The sequence below is a fragment of the Camelus bactrianus genome, chromosome 2 (assembly GCF_048773025.1).
Source record: "Camelus bactrianus isolate YW-2024 breed Bactrian camel chromosome 2, ASM4877302v1, whole genome shotgun sequence".
Classification (NCBI taxonomy): domain Eukaryota; kingdom Metazoa; phylum Chordata; class Mammalia; order Artiodactyla; family Camelidae; genus Camelus; species Camelus bactrianus.
In genome coordinates this window covers 103,334,721-103,348,688 of record NC_133540.1, presented here as the reverse complement: position 1 = coordinate 103,348,688, position 13,968 = coordinate 103,334,721, and the positions used below count along the sequence as shown (strand labels likewise).

Below are 13,968 nucleotides of genomic sequence, written 5' to 3'. Positions count from 1 at the left end.
GTAAGAGCAGGGAACTTCTAAGCACACACCAGTCAACAAATACTGGCTATTAGTGATTCAGCTAAAAAATAAAATCAAATCTTGCTGAAAAGTGATTGAAAATATTGACCAAATTTAACATCCTAGGATTATGTGTGCCTTTCATATATTAATTCTTGGTGATTATTTATGCTTTCCTTGGCCTATTTTAAAAACATTTCTGAAATTTCAAGCTCTTTACAATTCTATTTCCTACTTGTTTTTCATATATTTATTTCAACATCATGTTGCAGTAGAGTATCTGTCAATTTTTGCCTGACTGTAGCTGGAGGAATATTTCTAATATATTAAACTGTAAACTTTTATCATGTTAAAATGTTACTAAAAGTCTTATGATACTGAAGCATAATATTACATGTCATACCCAGTGATGTTCTTGCAGGAACTGCATCCTTATTGATCCAAAAAGAGACCCAAGAAAGAACAACTGTCAGAATACATGGAATGTAGGTCTGAATAGTGAAATATCCCATTCGTCTGCTCAAGTCAAAAAAAATTGTCATGATTATATAATCTCCTGGAAGAAAAAAAATGTTTTATTTTTAGCTGTAAAATACTTATAAGTATAGATTCCAAATCATAGATTTAAATACAAGTGCCATTTAATGCTAGCATTAGTCACTGACTTATGTTTTCTTCTTACCAGAGATCGTGTGAGAGATTTCAGTTGTGTTCCGTAACCCTACAAACGCGAACTGATATAATCTCCAGTATTTAGGATCAGCCACTTCTACAGAAGGCTTTTTCCACTTATACTCAATTTCATTTTTAGGGTATCCATCTAGGTACGAAATTAAAATTAAAATTAAAACATATACATTAGCAGATCCAAATCTGTTACTGTTTTAATATCAACATCATCTAAATTCTCTGAAATGCTTCTTCATTTTTTATTATACGTCAAATATAGAAAAATTCTGCATAAAATTTACATGTGTAGCTTAAAGAATAATCATATAGTGATTAATGATAATTAATGTAACTACTCAAATCAAGAAATAAAACCTTGTTAGCAACCAGGAAAAAACGTGTGTTTTGTTACAGATATTCTAAACAGCACATCTGAAAAATATGACTTGGTTTAGGTTCTTTTGAACTCTACTTGATTATTGCTATACTGGATGCATTATTTTATAACTTACTTCTTTTAATATCATATTTGTAATAGTCACCCATGCTCTTGTATGTAGCTGTATTAAATTTAGTCTATTGTTTTACTATGTAGACACTTGTAACATTTCCTGTTGGCTATTATTAATATTGCTGCAAATAACATTATTGTATATGCCTCACAAAGCATGTATATGCAGAAGTTCCTCTAGGATACATATCTAAGCATGGAATAGCTGGGTAATAGATTATTTATAATGTCCATTTTACGAGACAATGTCAATCTTTTTTCCATAGAGAGTATACTAACCTCATCTCACAACAGCCAGAGTATGAAAGTACATGCAGATTGATATACACATTAAAGTTTATGTTGGCAGCCTTCTTTACTTTTACTAGTCTGTAGAGTGAATTTTATTTCACTTTTTCCTGATTATAAATAAAACCTAGACATCTTTTCATGTGTTTATTAGATTGTTGGATTTCTTCCCTAGAGAACTATTTGTTCAATTGCCCATTATTTTATTGGGTTTTCTTTTTTTTCTTTCTTTTTTGTTTGAATTCTATATACATTCTGGATAGTAGACATTTGTTAGTCATTTGTGTTTAAATTGTCTTTGCCTTCTCTGTCACTGTCTAGAATGGAAATGAATTCTTTCAAAAAGGATATGCTTTTGTTTCTGCTACATGTCAGAAATCCACAAGGCCTTTGGGTCCAGTCGAGCAAAGGAAATTTGGGCAATCCATGTTGGGGTGGGCTTGTGATTAAATCCTCTCGAGGAGTTATTTCACCCTGGTATGCTGACTGCAGAGGTAAATTTCCTTTTAGACCTTAGTGGTTGTATGTACACGTGTGTGAGTATGTATGGGGGACACTCTTTCATGTTACCCTAAGCTGTATGTAGAGATCACGTTTTATTACATTTTTATTCCACAAGGCTATAAACATCAAAGCTCAAATTTATCTTGCTTGACAAATGTCCTCAGGTCAAAATTGGCTCCAAACTTCATATTTCTGGCATCAATTTTTAATGTGGATTTTGTGGCTGAAAATTCCTTACTAGTGATCACTTCCTCATTTTTGAGAAGTTTTTAATAATAAACTATTTTAAACTGTTTTCCACAAAAGAGTTGGTTTACCGTATTACAGAAATGGAGTTCACTATCACCTTGAGAAAGTTCCAAAACTGTATATCAATTCCCTTATCAGCCATGTGATGAAATAGCTGTTGTCTTTGCTGGCCTGTTTAAGGATCTTTTTCTTTCTTTCTCCATCTTCTCTCCCTTGTTCTCAAGGTTTAGACACCTTGTTTTTCCATATTTCCCGTTCTTTTTAAATATAATTATAGACACAACAGAGTACAGTCATAGCATATAGGAGTGTAGGCACAAATTAAAAATAGTGAGCTCACTACGTAACCACTCTAAATCTCATGATATCTACTTTTAAAATGGGTGCCTTATTGAAACATTCCCAATATATTTGTTGTTAAACATTAGCTGGAGAAGGCTTAATTCTCTGCTGGACCCATACAGAGTGCCTGAAAAAACTTAGCTATGATTATTATGTTTATGTCCGTGACACCCAATTACACTGACAGGGATAGAATATTAATTCCCAATAACGACAATCAAAGCTAAAGAGATGTCACACAAAGAATTTAGGCATGGTATCTAGAGGTGAGTACAATAATTGCTAAATCTTCAAATATTTGCATGTCAGTTATTCCTTGAATGTTCCTATTAATCAAGTCTTTGTTGAGATTTGGCTGTTTTATTCACTGAGAAGTCAATGTTAGAAAATCAAAGCAGTGAGATGTTAGATTATGAATTTAAAAGGACTTTTTAGTGAGATAAAATTATTAAGAAAAGACAAAATTGTTAATAAGGGATAACAGGAGATATTTGGGAATGTATTAAGTGAAGATGCAGGATAATACTTATGAGTACTTATAATCTACTGTGAATAAATTCTAGAATGTGATATCTAAAAAAATGAATTTTAAAAAAGGAAACTAGCATTACATAATTCTGGACATAGGCAATACCGTTTTTTAAAGTCGTTTTACATGTTGTCAAGACTTGCTCAATTATATACTATCTAGAAAAAATATTTTTATAAAAACACATGTAAAGCTAAATATGTTAGTAAATACAAAATAAAACTGATATTGATATAGAAAGATTGTAACTATTTCCTTAGAACAAAATACTAAATTTTATATCCAAATTATTTTGCTCTAATCATTTCTCTGGCTTTCATTCCTTCTTTTGGATAAAATAAACTTATTTCTACCTTGGTTTTTCAACCTCATTAAAGTCTTCTCAGATATTTGCTATTCATGTAGTAAATATTCTTCACCAATAATAAAGTTAAATCTGGCCTCCAGGAATACGAATAAAATTTGAATCAGCTTTTAATTCATGGCAGTGTAAAAATATTTGAACATAAACTTATCTTCAATAGTCCTTTATTTAATCAAAATAGCAAAAGGATACTTGGATAAAACTGATTTGTAAAGAATGATATAATATAGTATATACATTCACTATGCATTTATTGTCACTTTTTAATTTAAAAGCAAGAAACAAATATGTCATTTGTAATTTTATCTAAAAGTTGGACATAATCCACATTTCTGAAAATTGTAAAAATTGTAGCTCATCTCATTTCATTTTACATTTTTAAATAATCAAGATCAGAAACTATAATGTTCTATGAAAATACCAAGTATTTTATCACTTACAGCTTGAAAATTCCAATGGGCATGAATGTTCATCCATAGGAAAGTTATGAAGCTGAAGGTAACATTCTGCATTAATTGTCAATCTATTCAGATGAAAAAATAAATATTAAATAACAAGAAATAATTCCAAGCATTAAAAATCTTTTGTCTAATTTTAAAACATGATTTTGGCTGACAATGATAGAATGTGATGTACTTGGAAAGAATAATTTTGAGTTCTCAAAATCTTAAATAGTAACATAATAACATTCATAAATAAATAAGAAGCTTCTCACATTTTTCTTTTCAACCAACTAAGATGCCTCCCAATTAATCTAAGTATGATCTGTGTTTACCGTTAAAAATTTACACTTCAGGATCTCAACAAACACGTATGTGTGTACATACACATGAAGATTGACATAGTGTACATGGTTAAGTATGGTGATTTTTTCACTCTTTATCATAAATATCTTTCCATTAAGGATATGCTTCTTAATAAGTAGATATATTCAAGACAGTGAATTAAATAAACTTGAATCTTACATCAACCTTTAATCCTTTCTTAGGGATGTTTTACTACAGCATTGAAAAATCAGAGTATTTTAAAATGTTATGGCAGAATGGACTCATTAGATAAAATCTCCATCAGTCATTTGCATTATAGGTTAAAAAACAGGAGGTTATGCCACAACCTCTTCACCTTCAAAGAAGGGAAATCAAGGAGTTTTTCTTCTTTGCTTTTAGTCCTTTTCACATACCAGTAACTCTGAGTTTAAACAGTTGTTTCCAAAATATTTCACTATTTTAGATTTTAGCATATAAAAGAAGTTCTTCCTTTGCAATTTTGAAAAAAGGTATATTTAAGAGTTGATCACATATTAGCATGGAAAATAAATTAGAGCAACTGTATATTTTTTTAACAGTCATACCTTAGAGTATAAAGAACCCGTCCATCATTCCAAATGCGAAGAAGACGATTAGGAGTTGTTATCCAATGAGCATCAGATTTTCTTGAGTTTCTGAAGAAAGTGTCCGGAATCCAAATTTTTCCAACCATATTACTGTTAAGCATAAGCACTTTCATGGTACTATTGAATTTTAATCGACTATCAAACCAGGTTTGGGCAAAAATTATATCTATTGTGTATTCCTAAGAGATAAAAAGAAGAGTAATGACAGAATAGTAAAGCCATTATTTTAGACATTTTCTTCAGAAATTTAGATTTTTATATTTTAAAGTTTTAAGTAAACAGCACTTAAGCTCAGTCTTTTTGGAGAAAAAAATGTACACCATTATTTTTACCTTCCTTTTTTATTGTTTACATGAGTCATGTAAATTAAAATCCAAGATTTCTGGTAATTACCACTACCCAGTGTGGTTTATATATAGTAAATTGTTTTCCAGATTTTTATAATATGTAGGATATAGTTATTAAATATAAAAGCCAATTATTTTAAGATTAACAATTATATTTACTTTCATGACTTAAGTCACATAAAAAATTCAGAAACTACAAAATCAAGATACAAACACTCACCATATTATCTAAAAGCCCTTACCTTGTCCTTTGTCCAAAAAATTAATTACAATTATTTAGATCCACTGTTTTCAAATGTGTTAAAGCAACCACACTCACACACACACATACATAAAGCCCTATTGAGGACTTATAATATGCCAAGTACTATGTTGCATTTTGTAAGTATCATGTCATTAAATCCTTACTATAACCTGTGAAGTAAGTACTACGATAATCTTTATTCTCAATGAACACTTATTAATAGAGACATGAAATAATTCTCCCTATATCATGGAGCAGATGATATAAAAACTGAGGCACTGCAGATTGAATACCAAATTTACATGTATAACAACCATACATAATGGTGGTCAAAGTAAGGCATGCTAAGGGTCATAATCAGAGCAAAGGCTCTGCCCTAATTCAGCAAGTGACTGTCAGCAGGAAATTGCACGGTCACGAGAGAGTTCTTAGGAGCAGGCGATCAGGTATAACCCATCTTGATATACTAACAGAACGCCTGCCATATTATAAGCATCAAAATTTATCTGATGAAATTAATAAGAATGCATAATCAATGCTACTGAGAAAAGAAAATGATTATATATATATGTGTGTGTGAGTGCACAACTTTGATACTAAAAGGGAAAGAAAAGAGTAAGTTGAAAAACACAAGGTTTTATATGAGTCACTTGTGGTGGGGAGTTTGGTTGCTCACTCTTGATATAATGCTAGCTCTTGTCCAATTTACCTGGTGGGAAATATTTAATATAATAAGTGGATGTATAATTGGGAGTTTGACTGATGAATGAAATCGTTTTTAAAAAATGGCAGAGAGAATAATAAGGAAACAAATTAGAAGTCAACTTTTTTATAGGGAAGGTGGATCAAATCCCAGTTTCCAGGAAGGATATTTATAATTTTAGCTTACCTAACTGGAATACAGAAAGTAAATTGAGAGGAAAACCTCATTTTATCTATTTGTGAGTTTTTTAATTGAGTAAATTTAACATGTAACATTGTATAAGTTTAAGTTGTATAGTGTGTTACTTTGGTATATTTATATATTGTGATATGATTAGTGTTGTAGAAATATTTATCACATTACCTAATTATAGTATTATATTATTGTCTATATTCATTATGCTGTACATTAGATCTTTATGGCTTAGTTAATACTCCTTACAAGTTAATACCCTTAAACACTATCATTTTATCTCTTTTGGATGAACAATGTTGTAATTTGCCAAAGCCATATAGTTATTAGTAATTATTTAAAATCCAACAAAGGCCTAGACATTATGTACTTGAGCATGAGAAGTACACTGTATAAAGGGATTAAAATCTATTAAATTTTTATGGATAATTTGTCCATATGATAATGTAATTAGTGATCATTCAATAATCCACCTACATGTTTAACATCTATTGTGTGTCGTTCATTGTTTTGCATGGATGTGAAGACATGAAGTCCTTGAGCTAAAAAACACTGCATCATGACCCCCTCTTCATGTAGTCTTGGTCGCCATGGGTTGCCAGAGTAACTTCAAGAGGGAGACGATTAAAACTTAGTGTGGGATGGCATAGAATCAAATTGTGCTCTAGAAGTTGGGCTGAAAGTACCATTGCAACTACGTAAGCCTTATACATTCCAGAGCCACAACCTTGATGATGTACTAATCGTTTGTAACTCAAACTGAGTCATAATGCAAAACATCTCATAATATATAATAATGAAGAATATTTATTTTATAAGTGCTTAATCATCTTTCTGAGTAATATTAATGGAGTGGTACGTAATATGGGCATGCATTTAGGAGGGCCAGTGGACTCCCATTTATAATATCACTGGTTTACCTCCTCCCTGAACCTTGGGGAAAATTCTTAGACATCTTCACAACAGTTATCTGCAATCCCCATTCTGAACTCCTGCTTCTCAGGCTAGATGTCTTTTCTTTGGAATAAATTATGGTTTGCCCAAGCAGCTTCTTCAACTGACACAAATAATTAACTATTGAGAGTCTAAAAGTGCACCCTGTGTTAATGATATGGTATCTGGTTTTAATAGTAAATACAAATAGAAAGGAGGGTCACCTTCATTCTATGGTAGATCCTAGAAGGAGTATTTAATCTACATTGTATACCAGAATTACATTGTACTTTTGTAAGGAATCAAACAGCAGACACTGCTTAAGATAAAGGAAGAAGTTTACATACCCACCAGGATTATGGCTTTGCAAAGATGCAACAGTGGTTGATAGAGGAAATCTAAAGCTACTTCATAGGTATACTGAGTATTCCTAACAGGGCATTAAAGATGGCATTTGAGAACTAACTTGTCTAAGGATGGGATAGAGCAAGCAGATGTAAATCATCTTAGCAGCGATCTTCTTTAGCATGCCTGTTTATAAAAGTGCTAATCACTGTTGCATGAGTCACGGTTTCTAAAGTCCCAAACTCTCCCAAGCAGAGATTTTGGGGAAACTGTGAAATTTTTTTCTGCTCACAATTCCCTAAACCTGAATTCAAGAAGGGAAAGATACAGAGTGTACATCTTGATAATCTATCCTTCCCAAACTTTTTGCAGAGGTTAATATTTCCAAGTGCTTTTAAATTGCTAATCCTTAATAAATGCCTCGTTGAGATAAGAAGGTTATTAAAGTTTGTGCCATTTTATATGTAATGGAAAAATCCAATTTTGTTTGCTCATTTGTATTAATGTAATTTTCAGTAAGTGATCAAACTGTGTCCTTGTACTTCATGTTCCTATTGAGAGGTTATAATTACCTGCATAATAACTGAGCAAAAGAAACGTGAAAAGGAACTTCCATTCACTCAGAACAACAAGAACAATAGCTTCTAGGATAAACATTTCAAGATGAGGAGCAGTGCATTTAATGCTGAAGATCCAATGTATATTATGAAACTAACTTTGTCTCCTTGAAAGTTAGTCCAGAAAAGAGCATTAGTGAATAAAGGTGAAGAAGTGAGCCATTCTGATTTCTAACTCAATTAATCAAAGCATAATTGATAAAAGTGTGTGTAGTGTAGTCTTCCTGATTCACTGTCAGCTGTGCAGTTATGTATTTTGTCTAACATTTAAAAGCACTGTATAATTCAGTATTTTTGTCTTAATAATGGAAGAAACTTCATGCAAAATGCAGACCCAAGTAATTAATGTAAGTACATAATTTTGTCATGAAGTTTGGTTGATCCTGAGCTGGTCTTTCCACCTTGGCATTAATCTCTCCCTAAACTATCTATTCACATGGCCAAAATAGTATGGTGGGTCAATGGTTAGCAGTAAATTGGATTCTAAGGCTGTAAATATGTGGAGAAAATGTTCAAGTGTAGCTAATTCCCAGCCCGAGTAGCTTTAGTGGTAAGAGTTCATAAGATTCTGCCCTTCTTTGCTCAATTATTGTAAAAGCACTAACTTCTTGATACTATCACAACAAGATAAGTAAAAATCTTGGTGTTACTCTATTTTTCAAATGGAAAAAGAAATAAGGAACGAATAGGTTATGTGAGGCACTTAAATCATTGAAGTCACCAGCAATTCACTGAGAGATAATAAAAAAGTAGACATAAATCCTAGGTTCAATTATCAACCCCATGGGTTCTATTTTTATGCCTCTAAATGTAGATTGCCAAGGGTACATAACCCCATGTGCACTCATTAATTAACTTTTTAACAAATATTTTCAGTGCTTGAATTACTTCTATATTGTTCTTGATTTACAAAGATGAAAATGAAGACTTCTTGTTATGAATATATACATGATCAAAATTGGAAATTAATAAAACTTACAGGAGGTGGAGTTAAAGAGAAATAGAAACAGTTGAGATTATTTTCAGCTATGGGAGGTTAAAAAAGACTTTATGATGGAAGTTGTATTTAAACTGAATTTTAAAGAATATACGAACACTCAGATAATATTGGGGTCAGTCAATAAATGCTGAGACGGGGAGAAGTACAGAGGTAGTAAATCATAGGGCATGATGAGGAAGAAAAAGAACTCAAGCCACATATAATGAAAAATGCTGTGAATTTTCTGTCTGTCAGGGAATGTACGTTCCTCAAATACACAGGATATTCCATATCTGGGAGAGTTTTTGACAGCTGTTATTTAAAACTGACCAATCAATTGTAATATATCAACTTGTATGTAAGGTAGATATAGGACTGGGAAGAGGGAATAAAAGAATATAAATATACAAAACCCCCAAAGAACTTTATAGCTATACCTTTCAAACACAGCTGAATACTAACATTAAAGAGAGAACTTTATCTCTAAAAAGTAAGTTAATTTTGTGGTCCACTCATTGTTACAAGTCCAAATCTTAACACAAAAATGCAATCAGAATTTTCTGACATTATCCATATACTACTAGAATAGCATTCTTTGCACTTTATTGAAGTACTGGCTTCTGATGTTTACCTCGTAGGTTGGATCACATTGTACATATCACAGAGCTGAATGCTTTTACCAGAAAGTCCAAAACCTATCACACAGTTTGCACAGTTTCCATTATAGACATTTGTCATGATTTCCATTACAGCAAAATATCAAAAGTGGAGGCATTTAACAAGTTTTCTCTCCTTTACATTTTAATTATACTGCAGAGTAATTTACGTTAGTCCAAATTCATTGGCATTCTAAAATCTGAACTTTTAATACATTATTTAAAGCCTTTGAACTGAAAAAAGAAACATAAAAGTAACATACTGAATAAGGGATGGGGCATTGTCTTTAATTGTATATGTAATTTTAAGCAGTTTTCAGACAGTCAACAAAACAAATACTAACACATCAAAAGTGTGTGTTGTAGCGAGAAGTTATGATGTAATCTAAAGAACACTGGTTGGACGGAGTCAGGAAATCATGTCATAGTTCCAGTTCTGTGACCAGCACAATGCTGAGCAGGTTCTTTACTTTCTCTCAATGGAAAAATGAGGGTACTACACAAGATAATCATTCGGATCTTTCCCTGCTCTAAGACGCGGTGATCATGAGACTATTATTGATCGTGAGGCTGTTACAAAATAATAGAAATGAACTTTTTAAGAAACGCTCTGAGCATAAACAGAAATGAAGGCTAAGATGGGCATGGTGTTGTCCCATGACCCATCCTCATAAAAATACTTCCAATCTATTGGTGTCTTTGTTATTTTCATTTAATCCCACCTAATTCCTGCTAAATTTGTATTTGAAAATGGCTTCAGCCAGTGGCTGCCAAATTGGTTGATGAGACTCTGAAGAGCATTTTCAAAATTCTGATTCTAGCTCCCCATCCCAGATTACTGAATCAGAGCAATAGGGGAGAAAATTGTACTTTTCTTAAATACAGTTTGCATTTATAGGATTTTGGAAAATTTTGACCTAAGATCCTATCCCTTTCTTAAGGCATTTATATCTAATGTTTTCTAGGCGTCTGACTTTAAAAAAATAAAGGTAAGAGAAAAAGAGAGAAGAGAAAGATGCATAGATGAAGAGTTGTACAGAATTCTTCAAACTGAAAAATATAGGCTGTCCTCTCTCTAAATACAAGCTCTCTATATAAACACTATAGGAGAACATGTGTTGATGAGTGTGTATCTTTAAGAGAAGTTTGGTTTTTAACATTCAACTAATAAATATACCTCTACAGAATTTTAGAATGTAATCTTCTAAAACGGTAAAAATATTACCCCTCTGAACTTATCTTAGGCCCTGTTAAATTATCACCATATGTGCTGAACTGTTTTTTCTTAGGTACCCATTGTTTTTCTGTATTTTTATATTAGGAAAGCAATAACATTTGTTACTCTCCTTGCATAAATAAATTTTATATTAAGACGAAACAGCCAAAGCTGTTGCCTAATAACTTTGAGTTCATTATTGAAAAACCTTGGGAGGTACTATATAACTTAAATAATTTGATTTTAAAGAGGTAAAGATGTAGAATCATAAGGTATGTTTGAACCAACTGTAACATTTAACTTCCTATATATGGGGCAAAGGAGCATTCTGGATCAAAGAAGCATAGAGATGAAAATATCACTCATTCATTTATAATTTTGTTCTCTGCTGGTGTTGAATCAAAAAATACCTAAATTCTGTATTATTTTAAGATAAAGCTTGTAAATGAAGTAGACTTTAGGGTACCCACTCTAAAAATAAATGTTAACATAATATGCAAAAGAAAAGAAATTAAAATTATGGTAGCAAGCTTTAAAATATTGTACAGACCAAACAAATAAACTTAATGCATTTGCTGTTTCATAATTCCTGGCAAGGAGTGACTGTTTCCTATTAATACAGTAAAATGAAAAGAACAAAGGTTACTATGATATATAGAAGCTGTGCTTAGGGCTTTATTTCCTTAAATCTGGAAGCAGGAGGAACAAAAATGAGAGGGTAGGATGGAGAGGAGTGGCGGGGTGGGGGGGAGAAGGAGAGAGAGACAGAGAGAAAGGCAGAGAGATGCAGAGACAGAGAGCAATGGAAAGATGAACGTATTGAACATTAGCTTTGATTGTATGAACCATGTTGAAGAAATGTGCTCCTTGCAAGAAATTCGTGGAGAAAAACATTTTCTCTGATCATCAGCTTTCTCAATATATTGAGAATATTTAAACACAAGTTATTTGTCTAGGGAGTTTATTATAGAAAATGAGTTTGATAAACAAGACAAAGTAAAAAAAAAGTCTTAAAAGTCAGTTCTCATCATTCTCAGATAGATGATTTAACTCTACGCCCTCTCCATACGCACACTGGATATTTGACCATTCCCCTTAAATGATGGAAGAAAATGTGGTTATTGGGAAAAATCTCTTATTCCCCTCATTGTATTTCCTTAAATCCTTTATTATATTTCCATATAGTAATGAATAGTGTTTATAATGTTTGTAGTTCCACCCACATTTTTAAGGATTTTTTTTTCTTCTTTAGGGACTAGTTGGGTTTTCCTTTTCTGTTAAAAGGAGTCTAAAACGGAGCATTATGGTGAAATATTTCTATACTAGCCTGAGAGAAAACAACTTGTCTTTTGCTAAATTCACTTAATCCAACTTGTGTCCTGCTCCCCCCTTGCATCCTCTCCAGCAGGCACTCGGTTCCTTTCTAAGCTGTCCTTCTCATAGCTGGTGCCTTCATTCTTCAGTCCCGTCTGCATTGCCAAGACCAGTCACAGTTCCACACTAGAAGAATCTAACCCGCTTCGGAACCATGTTCTAGGACATGTGACCTATGCCTCTGGCAGTTAGAATAATAAAAAGTTAAGTTCTGCAGACATGAATTGGAATCTCATTCTTGAGCAGTTTTTTTATAGCTGTTTCTCTCTCTGGTCTGACACTTTCAAAGTGCCTATATTGATAATCTCTTAATACTGAACTACAGAAGTGTGCACCAGTTCCTATGAGTAAACCCATGTCCAAATTATGCCTGGAATTTTCAATTATAACTGTTTTGTACTTACTCCCCCGTGTTAGATACTCGTAGTATCACTTGGATTCCTAGAGCTTTCATTGATTCTGACTTCATTCAGAGAATTGCTGTAACCCTTGAAGGTCGTACTTGCTACCGGAGGATAACTGCAGTTGTTTAATTATCCTGAGACATTTACTCAAAAGAGTGACATGCATAATTTCCTCAAAACCTAAACAACTAAGAAGTTAAAAAACACTTTAATTCCAGTGTAATAACTTATATTACCATTTCTGCCTTTAGTTTTGATTGTATATTTTTATTCTGTTTACATTTAAATAGTTTAGTGCATGCATAGTTGGACAGCCTCTCCTCAAGTTAGCTATTTTTTTAAATCTTCTATATATTATTCATTTTTCATTTAAATTCTCAAAATAGAAATTATAGGAACAATCTATTCACTGACTAATTTATGCATTCTTTCAACATGCAATTGTTGAATATCCAATTTTTTGATAGTGATACCAGGATTGAAGCTATTAATCTAAATTTGGGTTAAAAAAAAAAAGAAAAACATATCCTATTGGAGAATGATACTGTTTTAGGTCTTATCGGTAATATACAGAGATACTATTTTATGTAGCCAAGCTTAAAAATAAACAGCTATTTTGCACCAAACCAAATTTTGTCTCATTTAAAAAAATAAAACCATTAAACCTATATATTAATTTTGTTCCTTACCAGTAACTTAAGTGTATGCGCAGTTAAGAGGGAAAATAACTTTCTTGCTTAATTACACTAAAGTCTGCTTTCTTGATTACACTCACAGTCAAAACAACTGTGTTCATTTTATAATAACTGAATTCTAATTTTCCTGCATTGTTGTTAAAGTAGTCTTCTATGTAAATGGTTCCTTAATCCCTAATATGACAGTGCTTGTTTTAATAAACACTATCAAATATTCCATAGTTTTTTTTTCTTGTATTTGCTTTAGTATCACCAGTTTTAATCATAATTCACTTAATTAGTTTTCCAAAAAGCTATCACTGTCCAAGGTTACAAGTGTGTAATTGCCCCACTGGGAAAACTCAATCTTTTATACCATGAAACTTTTATGCAGGAAGATCATCTTTAAAGCCTCCTGATAGCCATTCTTGTCAA

General features: G+C 32.1%; 1 protein-coding gene across 1 annotated transcript in view; it reads right to left on the bottom strand.

The window, feature by feature from the left end:
• GABRG1 (gamma-aminobutyric acid type A receptor subunit gamma1) overlaps positions 1-13,968 on the bottom strand; it is a 65,653-nt gene that overhangs the window by 17,873 nt on the left and 33,812 nt on the right. Inside the window, exons 4-7 of the mRNA XM_010962606.3 lie at positions 4,808-5,028; positions 3,897-3,979; positions 683-820; positions 404-556 (exon numbers count right to left, since the gene is read on the bottom strand). Coding sequence (XP_010960908.1) covers positions 404-556; positions 683-820; positions 3,897-3,979; positions 4,808-5,028 — 595 coding nt within the window. The remainder of the gene's footprint in view (positions 1-403; positions 557-682; positions 821-3,896; positions 3,980-4,807; positions 5,029-13,968) is intronic.